The sequence below is a fragment of the Rhinolophus sinicus genome, chromosome 1 (assembly GCF_057876585.1).
Source record: "Rhinolophus sinicus isolate RSI-liver-muscle chromosome 1, RSI-T2T, whole genome shotgun sequence".
NCBI classification, from domain to species: domain Eukaryota; kingdom Metazoa; phylum Chordata; class Mammalia; order Chiroptera; family Rhinolophidae; genus Rhinolophus; species Rhinolophus sinicus.
In genome coordinates this window covers 179,201,824-179,220,694 of record NC_142501.1, presented here as the reverse complement: position 1 = coordinate 179,220,694, position 18,871 = coordinate 179,201,824, and the positions used below count along the sequence as shown (strand labels likewise).

At 37.1% G+C, this 18,871-nt stretch overlaps 1 protein-coding gene across 2 annotated transcripts in view; it reads left to right on the top strand.

Annotated features, from left to right (window-relative positions):
• Positions 1–16,280, top strand: part of EMCN (endomucin) — a 97,571-nt gene extending 81,291 nt beyond the window's left edge. Inside the window, exons 9-12 of one of the 2 annotated variants that reach the window (XM_019757679.3) lie at positions 466–490; positions 2,697–2,758; positions 7,731–7,804; positions 13,703–16,280. In XM_019757679.3, coding sequence (XP_019613238.3) covers positions 466–490; positions 2,697–2,758; positions 7,731–7,765 — 122 coding nt within the window. In that variant the 3' untranslated portion in view covers positions 7,766–7,804; positions 13,703–16,280. The remainder of the gene's footprint in view (positions 1–465; positions 491–2,696; positions 2,759–7,730; positions 7,805–13,702) is intronic. The other variant, XM_019757678.3, reaches the window with a different exon arrangement.
• The last annotated feature ends 2,591 nt before the right edge of the window (positions 16,281–18,871 follow it).

Here is an 18,871-nt window from a genome sequence, read left to right as displayed (position 1 = left end):
TACATGATATTTCATCACAGATACAGTGATTTGTGTCCTCAAGAAGAGCAATGTACAAAGGAAAGTCACAAATTTGATTACCTGGTCTAAAAAGGTAATTTGATATTTGAAAGAAAAATTTTGTTTTCAGAGATACTGGTATAAACTGAGACTTTTCTGGTTTCTGAGGGATGTGTGATAACAAACAGCAGTTTCACATAGTGATGAAATTATAAGACTAAAATTAGTCTGGAACTAAGTTCTGTGGAGTTGGCCTAGTTAGGACTATTTCATGAATGTATTAGTCATACCTGAGAAATGAATGGTAACCATATCTAAGAAAATGGTCAGTGGGGCAGGGAGTGGAGAAATAAAAAAAGTTAAAAATTGTCTTTAGCAATATCTCTGCACAGAAAGTTGCAGGGGTCTCAGATTTTTTGTAGCCAAGCTTCTTGCAACTCTGATAACAATTCTCTCCTCCCCTAGGCACACCAGAAAATGGAAATGACCAGTAAGTAATGCCACATCATTTTTATTTTTTTCCCTACAAGCTCTTACCTTATCATTTATACAGGGAAGAGTATTGATCCTATACTTATACTTATTTTTGGTTTGTTTCTTAAAGAATTTGTGTAGAAGACACTATAAATGGAGTTTGGCTAAGTATTTGTCAGGGCTCTCTCTATTCAGCGGAGAAATTCCAACAACTGAAAGAGAAGATTGCTCTTAAGCTTGGGTAAAGTAGTAAAATGGAGAATCAAAAGATGAAAGGTAAACATAGAAGAATGAATATAACTACATGGATACATATCATAGGAAACATACCTAGAGTTTTTAAATAGTTTTCCCAATGAAATTTTCAGTATGTTTATCACAATTAGGGAAAAATCATGCCTGCACCTTGAGACAGCAATTAGTGGCTTTACCTTAACAGTTGATGCTTGTTCTCCTTTAACTTTTTTTTGAAAAGAAACAGACTCAAATACATCTGTTGGTTTCCAGAAGGCAGGGAGTATGGGGCATTGGGTGAAAAAGCTGAAGGAATTAAGAAATACAAATTGGTAATTACAAAATAGTCACGGGGATGTAACGTACAGCATAGAGCAGGGGTGTCAAAACTGCGTCCCGCGGGCCAACTGCGGTCCGCAATCCATTGTTAATCGGCCCGCAGCAACTTGCAAAAATATATTTAGTTTACTTAAATAAACCAGGTGAGGCAATACATACTTCACCTCCAGTGAGTGGCCTGGCTGTTTGTGTATTTTACCGCATATGGCCCTTGGTGAAAAACGTTGAAAAAAGTTTTGACACCCCTGGCATAGAGAATATAATCAGAAATGTTGCAACAACTATGTGTAGTGCCAGGGATGTGCTAGACCAATCAGGAGGATAACTGCATAAATTATATGAATGTCTAACCACTGTGCTGTACACCTGAAGCTAATATAAAATAATATTGAATGTCAACTGTAACTGCAAAAAAAATGAAATAAATAATTTTTTAAAAAGCAGTTGTTACCAATCCAGCCAACTGTTGCAGTGCAGGTGCTACAGAGAGACAAATTGTTTTAGTGTCAAAACCCAATTCTGTGGTTAAGTTTTCTTTGTTGACCTCAATTTGTAGCCTGCCTTTATGTAGGTGCTTTTGTTCATCAGGCTGTGAACTTTAGAAATTCTATCCGTAGATCACCTACCCTTCTTGTAATAATTAGAAATAGAGGCTTTTGATGTGTCCAAGGAAAGGAACTTGGGTTTGACACAATTCAGAACCTGAGAAAGGATAGGTGGGAACTTTGGATTAAAATAGTTCAGACACTATACTGCGGTATCCAGGACCTCATGAAAAAGGACATCCCCAGAACTCAACACCAGCCCAAAAGGTTTGGAAACATTTATGTGTCTTCCCCTTCTTGATTCAGGACTGGAGATCGGTACCATATAGACCTTGTGACAAGTGTTCACATGACCTATCTGTGGGGACAGAGCCAGTAGTGCAGTTTCCAGGCTCTCGGCCTCATGTGGAAAGGTGCTGGCTCAGGTAGTAAATGGCCATCAACTGTGATTGGATGGCCATCAGCTGTGGCTGGTTGGCTGTCAGCTGTAACCAGTGAGCCATTGGCCACTAATATAACTGCTGTGGCTACGCTAGCAGGAAATGGGGGTCTAGCAAGAAGGTGGTGGCTGAGCTAATAAGCGCGGATTGCAGCTAGTAGGTGGGGTTGGTTGGTTGGCAGAAAAGCAGACGGCAGGTTGCAGATCATGTGGCTCCTGCTTCCTGTGTCTCCAACCCAGCTGCCAGCGAGAATATAGTGGTATGACTCCCCTACCTATGGCCCTGTGGGTGTTCCTTTTTGGCCTCACCATGTCCTGCGTTCTTATGTGGGGAGTGGGAGCAGAGACCCCACATGCCACCCCACATGACACATGGCACAGTGAGCAGGGTCTCCTGAATGACATATCTTACTGTTTAATTTACCTTATCATTGCATTGCTGTAACAGAAGGATGGAGATTTATTGGCTTGATTCCAGAAGTACAAAGTGCTATAAAAGTATGTGTGTGCCTGTATGTAACAAGACACACGTTTTGCCATAGAAACACATAAAAATACATATGTTTGTGTATCTTCTTCATTCTGTGTATATCATGTTTACTTTCTTTCACAGATATATAATGCTAATTCTGTGGTGCTAATTGAATGTTTTCTGTTCCAAATAGACCTCAGTCTGATAAAGAGAGTGTGAAGCTTCTCACTGTTAAGACAATTTCCCATGAGTCTGGTAAGTTCCCAGATTGATGATTAGACAAAAGATGGTTATTTCAAAATCTAACTTGGATTTTGTTCATGTCTGAAATTTCAGCTTCTGTAGAAACAGTCAATAACTCCCAATAAGTACGAAAGTCTCCTATAAAGGAAAGATTAGCCCTAGAAATACTATTTTTGGTAAAATTATCAGTCTACTTGGCTTTCAGAGGTTGCTTTTCATAACATGTAGATGTGTATAATGTGTCAAAGAACATTATATGTACTAGGGTTTTTTTCATTATTGTTGTTATTTTGCTTCATTTTTGGTAATGGCTATGTATAGTTCACTGGAACCAGGATTCATCAGTTAAAATGTAAATCATATTTTGTATAATTTCATATAATTTTAATTAGATTTCTCCTTGAGGACAAAACACAATTTCCTGTTGATAAAATTTACATTTCTTTTTCCAGTTTCTTAGTTTTAGATTTCACTTGATTTGAAATGTAAATGTTCTCTTCAAAAATGTAGATATGATTTGTATGAGTTATATCGTATCAAGAACAATAATAAATGAGATGCTATGTAGCTTTTATATAAAAAAAGCACAGATTACTTTCTTAAAGTTTTGAGTAGAACACTTATTTAAAACAGTGATATCACAAAACAGGTAAATAAAAATTACTAACTTTACAAAAAATCCATGTTTATATATCAAGTTACATTAATACATTTACCATATTCAGTTCCCCCAATTATACCTATACAAAATAATCCCAGAATACAGATCTTATGTAGAGTGAGAGCTACAGAATGATAAACTACATTACAAATATGTAGCAAAATTTTTTTGAAAACAAAAAGCTATATTGTTCCAATTCAAGACCAAGATATCAAAGGCTGAAAATGGCCCCAATTTCAGGTAGGAAATTCTAACTAGAACAAACTACAAGAGGCCGGCAGAAGACTTGAAAAGTGAGGGCACCCAAAATCTGCAGAGATATGCCAAACCCCTCATGTGAGCCATTGTCATTTAAGAGAGACTTTCCTCATTCTTGTATCTCTTCTGCTCTTTGACATACACGTTTTCTTTATTCCTACATAGTTCTCTGAGGTAACCATCTGCAGGGGCAGAGGAGTCAAATTCACTCATAACGTAATTGGAAACCACTCACAGGTTTCCCCTGGCTACTTACTGGCCTTAACTAAGTAGCCAAGCCTATTAATAGCTACTAGGTCAGGGAAAAGCAGCCTAAAAATGAACTAGTCCTGAGTAAGCTCATGAAGGGTCCTGAGTATGCCTATGTCATTTGTCAAGAAGAGTTCTTGAATCTGCCTGTGACTTGTGAGCAAGCATCATAATAATTTCATGCACTCTCCCTTACTCACTCCTTTGGGAATTCAGCCTAACACTGAAGACTCAGGCCTCGCCAAGCTGTAGGTGGCATGCTGATCAGCTGGCCCTCCTTGTACGGAGGGGGCTGCAATCAGAACCACCTACTTTAGCACCCTTTTCTACCAGGATAATGACAACTGACACCAGAATCAAAACATCCAGAAGAGAAAACTCTGGAGAACTTTGCGTTTCTTGGTGGTACATTTAATATCTGATTCTTCTTTAAGGCCCAAGGAAAGTTCTAGATTAGCTGATATCCCCACTCTCATAATAATAGTCGTAATAAGGAGAATAGCTTATGGTGGGACTGTTAAGAAGACCCTTACTTCTCCAAGCTCCATTTTCTTCATAAGCAACTCAGGACACTGGTCTAAGGAGGCAATATTATCATCGCAATAGTAAGATCTATCCTCTGGTACTTTTATTTCTGCCAACCTCAATTTAGGACTCACACCTCATTTAATAAAATAACCTGTCAATGGTTACCCCAGTTGGTTACTAAGGAAAATATTTGGTGAGAGGACAAGAATGAAATTGGTGATTCAGAGCTGATTTCAATAGCCTAGAATTAATAATCGAAACCATAACGATCTCCAAGTACTCTTTGTTTTACCACAATTTTTATTAAAGTCTGGCTCCTGAAATACTCACCAACAAATCTCTTTCCATTGCATTTCAAACTTATTCAAATATGTTTTCTTTATGATCATCATACTCAACAGAAGTTACAATATTATAATTGTTTTTACTTAAATATCTTTTTCCCAATAGTGACATCTTTCCTAAAACATAACTAGAATAAAATCTGAAATGATTAGGTGTGTTGTTAAGTTCACAGGTTTAGTCCAATGGTCCCCTATCTCCTTTATAACAATTTTCAGCAATTTTAAAAATACAGAAAATAATTTGATAGAACAAAAGTCTGACTACGCACCACTCAGAAGTGATGAGTACTGCATTTCATGTTATTTGCATCAAGGCCTAAGAAATATAGCAGGAATTAATGTGCCTAAGTGGTAATAAAATGAAATTTGAGCTTCAGTGCCCATAAGAATTCATTGGATTGGTCAGTACTTCCATTTATAAACTCTGGTCTTATATCTGAAAATAAATTGTATCATTTTAGAGGTCAATAAATCATGCTTCCAAGGAGACAGAGCTCTACAGCCACCCAGCTTCAGGGGAAATGCCAGTGGATGCTGCATTGCCTGGGTTTCTAGAAGCCTCAGTGAACCATAGTAATTGTTCTGGTCATTGTCTTCTGATAAAACAGTTTCTTGCCCCAAAGCCTCCTCTGACTAAGCCCTGATGTTCACCTACAACACTCCCTACTTCCTTTAAATGTGTTCTTTCTCAAGCAGCGTTCTTCTGCTGAAAATGCAGCCCACAGATGTTTAAAATTTGATTATTTACATTAGAAGTTCTCTTTAATATAAAGGAGAAAGCCTACTAGAGCACAACAAGGATGTGCTTTCAGGAAAAACTGAACACCAAACGTGGCAGATCAAGGTGTCCTTTATGATAACATATAAGATCCCAGGCCGCTTCAGTAAGGAATCTGGCCAAGCTGACCACCCCCCGACAACGGACTGCAAAATATACATGTGACATGGTGCATGTCAAATATGATTTTGAAAAATGTGGAAGAAAAAGCCATCTGAATTCATTGCAATATTGCTCTGCTTAGAAAACTCTGATAAGCATGTGTTACCAAGATTAAGTTCAAACACTTTGGCATGTCTACCAGGATGCTGGGATGCGTGGGGCTTCTCCTGGTTGGTTGTGAGCCATTGAATAAGGCATGTTCCCAGACATCATTCCTCTCCTGTCCCTGTCCACGTCACTGCACTCAAGCTCTTTTGAAGGCGGAGTCGGTGCCTTGGTCTCCTTTGTCCCACCTCCCCCTCCTTGTCATTGTGGTAATTACACATTATTAGTATAGTATTGGTACACTAATACTAATTAGTATATTACGGTAATTAGTAAATGCACAGTTGCTTATTTTGCTTATTTTTACAAATAAAAGTTTGTTAACAAAAAGAAATTAATAAAAATGTAAAGATCAGCAAAAAGATTCATAGATTTATAAAGCCACACATAGATGCAGCTTCTATTTCCCAACCCTTCAATATTTGGCTCATTCTCTGCATTTCTACCAAAGCTCCCTTGACTGTCCCAGCTGTACATGGTCTTTCTCTCCTCTTATAATAACTTGGGAAATCAGTATATATTACTGCCTTAAACAGCCATTTTAATATTTGACCACATTGTGCATAATGGAAGATAGAAAAAATACAGAATGGCAAAGAATTCAAAATTACTCATGAAACACAACCTTGGTGTAACCACTATTGGCATTTGCTGTATTTCCTTCCAGTTGTTGTTTTTTGTTTTTTTTTGGTTTTTTTTTTCCGCACCACAGTATGTGTTTCATTTGCTTTTACCACAGATATCATTGTTATAACTGTTATTGGAATCAGACTGGTACTGAATCTTTCTCACATTTTCTATTCCCAGTTAGACAGACCTTGAAGGAAGATATTAAGAATTGTAAAGATTCTCATACGATTTGCTTTATACGACTTCTGGCTGACAGTAGTGTTTTAATAAATGTTTTTTTGTTTACTTCTCACTGCTGTACTTCATATCTATGAATTCCAAGAGGTGCTGTGCCTTTTGCAACACAAAAAATAGTGAGCAAAGGGTTGTATCTAGGGTAGGGGCTATGAGGGCTGTCACTCTGTTCCTGACATTTCTCTGAGGACAGGACCTAAGGGGCTCTTGAAGAGAAGTTCCGATTTGTTCTCTTCATAATTCTCTGGCACTATTTGTTATCACCATGACTGTGCAGGTAATAGGGGACATCAATGGAGTCTCCATAAAACAGGTTTCCTAACTGGCAGCTAATAAAAGCTGGAGCAAAATGATGACATTTATTCTCAAAGCTGGTTTTATAAAGTGTGGCTGATATTGATACGTGAATCTATCAAAAGATACAGGTAATGTGAAATGTGATGATCACAAGTAAGGGGCATGTAGAACTACTTGGGGTCTCTCAGCTTCCCATCATTGCAGGCTAGTATTTATCTTTATATTGGATGATGGGATAACACCGTTATTTAAAGTAATGTCCTCTGTGCTGCTCTGGATGTCACCAAAGTGTTCATGTTGGCCTATAAATTCATTTTCACAAAACTCTTACAGAATTATTTAAACAGAGGATGCTAGAATGTTTTCCTGATAAAATAGCACTTTAATATATGACACAGTTTTGCTTAGGCAGAGCCAGCCCATGGAACAAGCAAAAATCAATAACTCATTCTCTAGGGCGACTCTCTTGTTATCGCCTCCCAACCCTCACATACCCTCATGACCAAGGAGTTAGTTAGCTTTGCTCCTTTAGGGTGAAAACAGACAATGGCCAAAAATAGCTCATAAATCTTGGTGAACAATTTCTGGGCCATACCAAAAGGCAAACTGTGGCTCTAGTGACATTCTTGCAGGAAAATTGGACCTTTCTTGAAAAACATAAAACAAGCCAAGAGACTTTTATTTTCGTCCTTATTCATTCTCTGAGCTTATAGGTCAAAGTGTATCTTCTGGTTTCAGGTGAGCACTCTGCACAAGGAAAAACCAAGAACTGACAGCTTGGTGAACCCTCCCTTCACCTGGGCAGTAAATATGTAAGTTTCCTAACTTCATTCACTGAGATGCTCATTAATATCTGTTTTGTTAGCCTGCTGCAGCTTAGATTATTTTTAAAGATTTTTATAAGCTGCAAAGTTAATGGTTTGTGTCAGTAAAGCCATCATTGTCTCTTTGTCTAAAAACAAATGCTAAAAAGACTTGCTAGAGAAATGAATGTCTTGGGAGCTGTAAAAGATTCTTCCAGTTGTTCTGTTACCTCAAGAATGACACAGTTCACTCTTTGTGCCTGTTGGTAATATTTCCTTATAAATGCAGTTTGCCTTTCCCTGGGTCACCATACACACACTGACAGTGGCAGTTAGACAGGGTTCTATGGCTAACAAAGACTCGTAGGACTCAAAATGGCAATGCTTAGAAATTTGTAGTTGATTGCAGAAAAAGGACATGAGACAGCAGCTGCGTAAAAGATACACATCACAGCCAAAGGCTGGCTCAGGCCACGGGGTCCAGAAAAGCCAGCTAGGAGGTCTGACTGTCCTCCTTCTGCAAGGACCAGACCAGGGCGGACTTCATCTCTGGGGCCAGGAACCATGGATGTATGCACAAAACACCTCAAACAAAGGGATCCAAAATTTATTCTCATGTGGGGTCTCTTAAATTTCTTGCTTCATAACTAGCTGAGTGACAGAATCCTCCACGTGTTTCAGTGGAACTAGATGCAAATAATCAATTTTCTTACAATTATAGTTAATCAATAAATACTTGAAACCTCTCAAAACTATGGTTACAAGCAACACTGTTATTCTTCATGTTCCATGATTTGACCAGTAATCAGTGCAAAAGCAGGTACATGTCTTGTTTCAGTAAAACAGCTCAGGCCAATGTCAGGTCTGCTGGAATTAACCCTCCCAGCTTACCATGGTATTGTCTTTTACTTTCCTAGAATTGGCTAGGGAGATTTTCTTCTGGCTTTAGTTTATTTTTCATACGAATCATTGATTAGGGGTCAGCCTCACAACTAGTGTTTGATGCTTTTTGAACCTGCAGAAGAATTTGCCTTTTGGCAACTAAAACAGAAAAAGAACAAATGAATATGTATATGCCCATAATTGGCCTGGCCACAATGGCAGTCACTCTGGGTAATGTCCAGGGGAAAGACTGTCCTTGTTGTGTCTACTACCTATGGTCTCCTGCCCAGCCACTAATGCGATGCTCTTACAGACACTCAGCAAGTGCTTGTTGCATAAATGATGGTTGCCGTGCTTCTCTGGCCAGTAGCAGGAGACAAACAGAGGAGTGCCATCCAGACATATGCATCAGTATCAGAATTCCGTCGCTCTCCACTCAACAATTTGTGGATTAGAATGAGAAAAATCTGGAAGTTTATCTATCCTTTTGCAATGGACACTTGTGGGTGCAAAGTTTGAGGAGCTGAGAAGTTTGAGAAGTTTGTGGAGACGTGTGCATGGAAAGCTCTCTTCCATACCAGCTATGGTTTCTTTGCAACCCTGTGGCTAGTAAAAGGATGTTTTCTAGATCATCAAAATGCTCAAATCTTAGTAATTAATTGTCCAATTTGGAGGAAGACAAAGACTTCCATTCAGTTGGTAAGAAAAGAAAGAAAAAGTGTATAGCAGACAAGGAATAGTGCTGAACCAAACAAGCTCAACAAAATAGATTATTATCCATCTCCCATTCAAAAGTTGTACTTTAAAAAATACTCTTGCCCCTAATTTCATGTCTTTTAATTTGCAGTGATACATAGCTTTTGTTGCTCTTCTACATAACTTTGGCATTAGATAACGATATTCTGAAGAGTAAAGATCAGAAAATAATGGGAACCAGTTTGACATCTGTCAATTCTACTGTTTGTCTTACTTTTTTTCAATGTATTTCTCTTAGTAACTATTGCACTTTAAATGTAGTAACCAGTGAGTAATTACTTTCTATGTTATCAACTAAAAATTAGATATCAACTCAGAGATTTAGAATAAATAGAAATATATTCATTAGAATTAGAAATTTTGGGAAAAGAAGTTTAGAAATCTTTGCATCTGTATGCAACAGCAAACACTAATATGGAAATATTCACTCGTTAACATTTTTCACTTCAAAATAAAAATATAGATATATTTAATGTTTTCTGCTTCATATATTGATCATCTATTTTGTACAGAGTATTATATTTATTGTGGTTTGACAGGGCAGATGGAAATTCCAAAGTACTCATAATCTGTGGTTCTTGCCCTCTGCAAATCTTTGTCTAGTGACAGCGTGACACCACACACAAGAAATAAGAAAATAATTTGAGAAAAAAATTAAAAATCTATATGGGCATGATTGATACTGATTCACCAATTCAAACCAGTTCTAAAATCTCCAAGACTTTTATATAAAAAATAGGAAGGTTAATAGGTGTTTCAAGATTTTTTTATCTTTTCACACCGATTCATTGCTACATTTAGGGACCATCATTTCTTTAAAATAAGAAAAAAATATATTTTGGCTTACATTTTCTCTGTATAATTCACTGAGACCCCTCTCAAAATAGCTATGAATACAAAAATAACATTGTTCGTTTTGAAGGCCACCGGAATCAAAGATTAGATGTACATTAGCTATATACATTTCTATGGATATTTGTGCTCATTTACAAGGCAAGTGTGCTGTTATTTCCTCAGATTAATTTTCTTATGACAAGGAGTGGCAAGGATGACATCGCTAAAGGATTTGCTGTTACATAGAACTTCTGCCAAGGCCAGAATGTCTTCGCAAAAATGTGCAGCAGGCAAACACATTTCTTTCTTATTGATGCCAATAAAATATCTGAACAAATTGATCAATAATGAGTGTGCAGGTGGGGATATTATCTAATAATATCTCTACAGAGAAAATGTATAAAAACCGAAAGGCAAAAAAAATTTAAAAAGAGAAAATAGAAGAAAAATTAGGAATGTGTTATTAACTGAGTAAGAATTTTCAAAACATAAAATAATATAAGAAAATTCAATAGAAAAAATATAAATTCTACCATATCATGAGTTAAAACTTCTAAATATAAAAACATTATCATAATAAAAAGTTATGACAAGAAACAAATTGGGAAAATGCATAAATTTGACATCAATTAATTAATATCCTAAATATACAAAGATGTTTATATATATTGGAAAATAGAAAAACGGGCAAAGGCCATGAATAGATAATTCATAGAGGAGGAAATAGAAATGGTAACATAAAATTATATAGAGGAGTTCCTATACTACTACTATTCAAAAATGTGTATCAAGACCAAAAAAATTATAACCTTCAATTTACTTGAGTTTTTTTGTAATTTTTGAAAATCATACTGGTGAAACAAATAGTTTCATATGTTGCATTTGAAAGAATAAATTGGAATAATTTTTGTAATGTAGGTTCCGCATCTATAAAGCCAGGACAGAACAATCTTTTCTCAGACCATTGTGCCTCTTTGTTTATAAAGTGTTGTCTATATTCTTAAAGACTCTATCATGATACTTTGTTATAAACGTGATCATTTATACTTTGTAAGAATCACAAATTTATAAAATTATAGGATTGTGAGAGCTTCAGTGACTATAAAGTCCTGTGTTATTGTTGTTGTTGAAGCCAACACACTGAAGTTTAGATGGATTATAATGTTGGAAACAGAGAAAATTATTAACTAATGAAAAAAATTATTAATAAAACAAGATCCATTTCTTCAGAAAGAGTATCAATATGGAAGACACTGTGATAAAAACTCCTGTTTGTTCCTCTATTGGTTGCTGATACTTTAAAACAAAGGTCAATATAATATTAATCATGAGCATTATCCTACTCATATCAATCCAGATGTTTACATAGCTGTGATCTATGCTGCAAATTCTTGACTTCACTTGGAAACTCACCTACAAAGGAGTATGGTTCAATTGAACAAAAAGTGACAGAGATCTTATTTCTGCCAAGTACTAGGCCAGGTATAAAAAGATATATGACATGTTGCTGTCCTCAAGGAGCTTATAGAAGTGAAGAGAAATATATCTAAGGAAGATAACTTTAGCATAACAGTAAATAGTAAGATAGTGGTATGGAAAGATAGACATGGAACCTTGAAGTTTAATGGCAGATTTCTTAGTGAAGATGGTATTTGATCTGAGACTTACAGAATTAGAAAAAAAAAGTGACCTAGGTTTTTCTAGGCACAGAGAACAGCATATACTAATGAAAAGAATTGTGAAACAGTACGGTGTACGAAATAAGTTAGAAATCATTGGTTAGCCAGGAGCTGCACTGTACACATCTGCTGCTATGTCAGTGAACTATGGATACTGTTGTTCCACAATAAGATTAAGAACAGAAACTGTGTGTAAGCATTTAAAATTTTTTAGAGAAATCTGATATTGCTGCCACATTCTATGCATGTTACCGTCTTTTTAAAAATATCAGTTGGCAGCTGAGTATAAATTTAAAAACAACCTAATTTTTCACCATGGATAGCTTGGGAAGCACTGGCCTTCAGTTCCATGCCAGAAAGGCTGGGATATCAGGTTGAAGCAGTAGAGGGCAGCAGATCTCGGGAGGTCTTGTTTCCCCATGGTAAGAATGGACTAGAAAGGACTTCACAAAGCAAGAATGAACTACTTTCCTTTTCTAAGCAGAATAAAATCAAATTCTTTCTTAATGCCATCAAGAAGTCATTTATTCCTTTCGAGAGGGGGGCCTGTTCTGCGGGCATGCCGATAGTCATTGTGCTCTTTCTAGAGCTACACCACACTCTGGCAGGTGCTGGGCCCTTTATCAGCCACAGAGGCTCTGGGAGAACATCAGAAATACCCTGTTCTACAGTCCTTCCCATAGACTAAGTCTTCACATGGATCCTGTGGTTACTCTGCTCTTCAAACTGCCCTCCAAGTCATGGCAGCCAGTGTCCAGCTTTCTCCCCATTCAAGACAACAGTGCAACCATCCCAACCAGACTCTGCCTCTGCCAACCACGCCATGAAAGAGCAGGGTGCCGGTCTCCACTCTGACACCACAGCCCACCTAATCCCCAGCATATCATTCTCCTCCCAGATTCCAGTAAATCACAAGTATTGCCAAAAGAGCAGACACTATCTAACCCCTGCCAGGTCCTGCCCCTTTCTCACTTGGGTCACAAAGCCTCCATCTCCTGCTTCTCTTTGGACCAACAGAGAATATAGATTCTGAGCTGCAAACAAACAAAAAAACCAAAATAACCAACCAAAGCCCTGGCCCTCCTTCCTGTGAAGAAGTAGAGAGTTGCCTGTTCATTCTTCTCCCTAATAAGTAGTCTTCTCCCTATAAATTTCTTAAGACTCACATTATCACCCCAAGCAACAGACCTCAAATTGTGTCCCGTTAGTGACAGGGTACAGTTAAGGGCTTTAATCAGAAGAGGAATATAATGGGATTTGCGCTTGAGACACATCACTGATGTTTACTGGGGTAGATTAATTCAAAATGAGTGAGATTGGAAACAGAGAAGTCAGAAGATTATTGCAGTGTTCCCTAGGAAAAGAACGAGGGCCTTGCCAGGTCTGCAGGGACAGCAGGGATGGAGATGCAGAGACAGAATTGAACAGAGAAATGTCTGGCAGATAAAATTTTCCAGAGGTGGTTGATTCAATGTAGCCAGTGGGGAATGAGGAAGATTAGGACTGTAGATGAAGCCATAGAGGTTAAAAGCAAAAGATGGAAATTATGGGGTGAGGAGGAACAGGTTAGGGAGGCAGTATAGGGGTTTTCCTTTCAGACACATTGAGTTTGAAGTGCTTGGGGGGTGTTCAAGTGACTCTACTGGGTGGAAAAAATTCTGTTAGCCCCTAACTTTTGTTACCAAAAACAAAAGTCTCCCCCAGCATCTCTCCTTATTTGCTTTCATGGAATCTGAACATTTTTTTCCTCCTACAGGCTTACTCTTCAGCTTCAATGCTCCGGGGGTAGAAAGAGAGAAAGCCCTGTGGGATTAATCCTGACTTCCAATCCTGCTCGCCAGTCTGCACCAGTCACCTATCCCAAAAAAGCGATGCCCAGATGACATGCGATAATCTGATAGAATGAAAAAGAATCTTGGGCCTCGCCTATCCTTCGAGACATGAGAAAGCACATTACTACATCTTATAGGAATATTCTCAGAAGAGTAAATTTTAGGAAGGGTGTTTGTGAGCAGTTAATTTGACAGCCAGGCACATGGATTTACTGATGACATGAGCTTCCTTTGTGTTTAAAGTTTCCAGAGATGAGTTTTTATTCATGGGGGTCTTTCCTACTTTCTTGGTGTTCTTATATTATCTAATGTTTGTATTTATTGTTTTCTACTATAGTAATGCAGAGAAAATTTGCAAGTGTATTATTAAATGTTAGGTAGAAATCACAATGTGCCACTTTGTACATAAAGATATTTTATTCATATTTTCATGTTACTTTTAATAAGTAATTACTGTATTCAACACACTAAAAATATCATAATATGAATGTGAAAATGGTAGTGGTATTGTCTTCCCATAATTATGAATATTTGTATTGATTATTAGTACATGAGGACTCAGTAATGAAAGGCATCTGTAATAAGTGAGAAAGGGACAAAGAATTCACATATCAGACCCTGTTAGAGGGAAGCTGTACCATTTCTTTGGTCTTTCCACTTGTAATTCACACTATGTGACAAGGATATAGGGCATTTATGACACATTGAACTGCATTCATTAAGAAGATAACAAACAAGATCAAGTGGTTTTTTTTTTCATAATTCTTTTGGTTAATACTCTCTCTGTGCATTTTTTATCTTTTAAAAATGTAATGATTTGTTCTAGCAATGGTTGTGAAAGCTCCAGTTTGTAGAAACCAGCACTTCATGAATACATAATCGTGATATTATCTTTCAGTGTAACCCTTTCCTGGAAATACCACATGCTTATAGCTGTCACTCCACCAGGAGCACACTCGTCTGTTGAAAGCTGACTGATCGACCTGAACCACTTCTTTGACACATGCGATCAAAATGTCATGTTGGTTGAAGTTTTGTGAAAAGCTTTTAAACTAATAAGCTACCAGTGGCAGCTCTTTAACTTTTATGATTACCTAAGCTGATTTCAGTGCTAAATCATCTTAGTGATGTGAGGGCAGTGTAGTGGAGACAGAATGGTATGTATAAAACTGCCTGCTAAAGTTTCTTCCATTGCAATGTATTTGAAAACTTTCAGCTTTAAGGATTTTATGAATAATCATCTTGGTTTTAGCTTCATGATGTCTCGACTATTTCTAATCAAGGACACCAAGCAAGCATATCTCTATTTCTGATTAGTGTCCCCTCTGTTTCTTTGAGAAGAAAGATGGGGACTTGGGGGGGTGGGCGGGGAAGGAAAGTAAGAGGGTAGAGAAAATGGCCAAGATCGCCAACACACACACTTTCCCTTGAGAGATGCTTTGTCCACGCGTAACTTCAACCTAGAGGTCTTGTAAACGAGTGCAGCAGTGGCTAGAGCATGCCAACCATCGGGCGTTTGTCCTCAGAAGAAAAATATTCCAACACCCCTTGGTATGCTTTACTGAGCTCCTCAGCAGACACCTGTTACACAGAATGTATTGCAAAGAAGCAAGCTCTTCTGCAATTTAAATGACTGCAAGTGATATTCTGGCTTTTGGAAAAAAATGTTTTCTTGACTTTTCATAAGTATTGTTGGAAGGGTTTATTATAACAATCAGGAGGAGGGAAAGCTTTTTAATAGTCATGAAAGAATGAAATTCATTCTGGTTCAAGAACTGTACATAAAAATATGCTTTATACTAACAATTATAACATTAAATCTTTAAAAAGTCAAAGGGATAAGAGGATTGAGGAATTTGCAGAGATATTCATGGCATTTTTGTAGCATCATTCTCAGAGGTAATGTCTTGATTTTTATAAATCAACTTAAATTTCTGTTCAATAGGGTATTTTGTTATCAAGACAAAATTATCCTCACTAATTAAATGTGTTTTTTTAATTATTTTATTTAGATGATCTACTTTTTATGCCTGACTTGCCATAAGCTTTTTATTGTTATATATTAGGGTGGTGCAAAAGTAATTGCGGTTTAAAAGGTTAAAAATAATTGCAAAAACTGCAATTACTTTTGCACCAACCTAATAGTTCACGTCACTGCAGCAAAAGAATGGCTGCACTTAGATCAAAGGCAAACTTTTCTATGTGTTTGTTCTGCATGAGAATATGAATATAATTTAAGTCTATCAATAGTCAAAACATAAACAAAAGCTAATTAACTGGCACTGTTGTCATCTGAGAGTCAGCGGATGTTGTTGGCTGACACACTAGCTGTGATCAGCCAGCAGAAAAGACTTCTAAATTCCCCTTACTGAGCTGAAATATTCCATTACACTTCTAACAAATCTGTGTCTTATTTCTTGTCTACCTGCCATACTTAAGTTCATGAGGATCAATTCAGGACATCAACGAATCTTCAACAATAAACCTGCTAGCTTTCCCTGATTTTTCTCTGTTGAACTCTATTTATGATCATTCAAAATTTTGGGGGGGTTCTAAAAAGAAAACGGGATATGTCCTTTAAAAGTTGTGTTTTGAGTAATGAAGTCTCAAGACTATAAAACTATTAATTGTTGCTTGATAGTAAAGATATCCATCATTGTGATTAATTAAATAATAAGTACCCTGAACTGAGAATTTGTGATGAATTATCCACAAATCTTTCCTTAAAAATTTCCCCATAAACAATCTTGTTTAAGAATTCTCATGTTCTGGCCGGCCCGGTGGCTCAGGCAGTTGGAGCTCCATGCTCCTAACTCCAAAGGCTGCCGGTTCGATTCCCACATGGGCCAGTGGGCTCTCAACCACAAGGTTGCCAGTTCAATTCCTCCACTCCCGCAAGGGATGGTGGGCAGCGCCCCCTGCAACTAAGATTGAACATGGCACCTTGAGCTGAGCTGCCGCTGAGCTGCCGGATAGCTCAGTTGATTGGAGCGCGTCCTCTCAACCACGCAGGTTCAACTCCCGCAAGGGATGGTGGGCTGAGCCCCCTGCAACTAGCAACGGCAACTGGACCTGGAGCTGAGCTGCACCCTCCACAACTAAGACTGAAAGGACAACAACTTGACTTGGAAAAAAGAAATACGTCCTGGAAGTACACACTGTTCCCCAATAAAGTCCTGTTCCCTTTCCCCAATAAAATCTTTAAAAAAAAAGAAAAAAAAGAATTCTCATGTTCCATTAAATGAGTACACTTTGTCCTTGCTTCAAAGAGATTTGTCCTATGGGCCTGAATATACCAATTTCCTGTTCTGGATACCTTTTAAAGGAAACACAATTTTGATAAATAATGGAAAAACATCTTGTCCGTCAATGTTACATTCCTGAAATTGAAGTCAGAATTCTACCAAAGTGATCATGGATAATATCACTAGTTAGCTAACACCATAGCCAAGACTCACTATGTGTCAGGGCCTGCGCTAAAAACTTCACATTCATCATCGCGGTTAATCACCACAACAATGGTAAGAGACAATTTCTAACATTATGTTATTATTTCAATTATTATCATCATTATAACCATCATCATCATCATCATCATAAGCAATCCATTTTTCAGCTATAGAAACCAAGACAGAAAGTTAAATAACTCACTCAAGTTTATACAACTGGTAAATAGCAAAAATCTGAATTCCAACCTAAATCCCAAATCCGTTCTTCATCACTATACTACCTAACCTTTCTAATTTCAACTTACTTATCTATAAAAGAGGTTAAAGTATTATTCTCCTGGCCATAGTTAAAAATAGAGACCAGATTTATCATCCCACTACAAACAATTAAAAAACTGACTGCTTCACACAGTGGACAAACACAGAGATGAACTGTGATCCATGAGTGGAGAGAGAAACAAAACTGTGAGCCCCACGAATGCCCCAACTTGGAAACATTTCAGACCACAGGAGAACCCCTATGTAGCACCCAATAGTCAACCAGAATTGAGAAGACATAGACTGGAGCAAGGAGACTAAGGTAGCTGGAATTTGTGGAGCACAGTACTAGACAGGAGGGAACTACACAGAGAAAGACCTCAAAAAATCTACATATAGGTGACTTTGTATCTGTTAATGGAATATTACGCTATATATATATATATATATATATATATATATACACTTAGGGTAAAACTCCATGAAACCAGACAAAGAACTACTGAGAAGTTGTATGCTGAAAATTCCTAGGTATCATACAGGGCAGAAAGACATTCAAGGTCTGATTAACCATTGTGGAAAATCCTCATTGGTCACCTTGATTAATGACCCCAGAAGATTCACACCTTAGTAGTTATGCTAAAATACTCCTAGAGGAAAGCTCCAGCACAGCCTAAAAGAATGAAGCTGCTAATCCCCAAAATATTTGAAGGCCTCAAGCCCTCCCAAGACAAAGTCTGACAATCTTTTATTCAAAACAAAATACAGCAAAACAACAACTCAACAACATGAGGTTCCAAATATTCATTATCCAATCTAAAATTATATAGATGTGTCCCCCCAAAAAAACACAAAAAAACTGTGAAACATAACTGTGAGAAAAATTAATTAATAAAAATGAACTCAGAAATGGCAAAGAGGATGGACATTTCATAACTAATTCCATGAGAATAGTACCACCCTGATAACAAAACCAGCCAAAGACTTCACAAGAAAAAAAAGAAAAAAATAGAAAAAACACCTATGGGCTAATAGGCCTCATGAACCAAATACCAAAATACCAAAAACCAAAATACCAAAACTATTAACTAAATATTAGCAAAAAAATCAGCAATATAAAAAAAATAATAATAAGTGAGATTTATCCCAGAAATCTAATGTAGTCTACCATTTGAAATTCAGTCACTATAATTCAACATATTAACAGAATAAGGGAGAAACTCCATATGCTTATTGCAATAAATATAGAAAAAATATTTAGCAGAATTCAATACTTATTTATGGAAAATGTTTTATTAAACTAGGATTAAAGGGAACTTCCTCAATCTGAGAAAGCACACTTATGGAAAACCTTCAGCTAATTTTTATATAAATGGTGAAAAATTA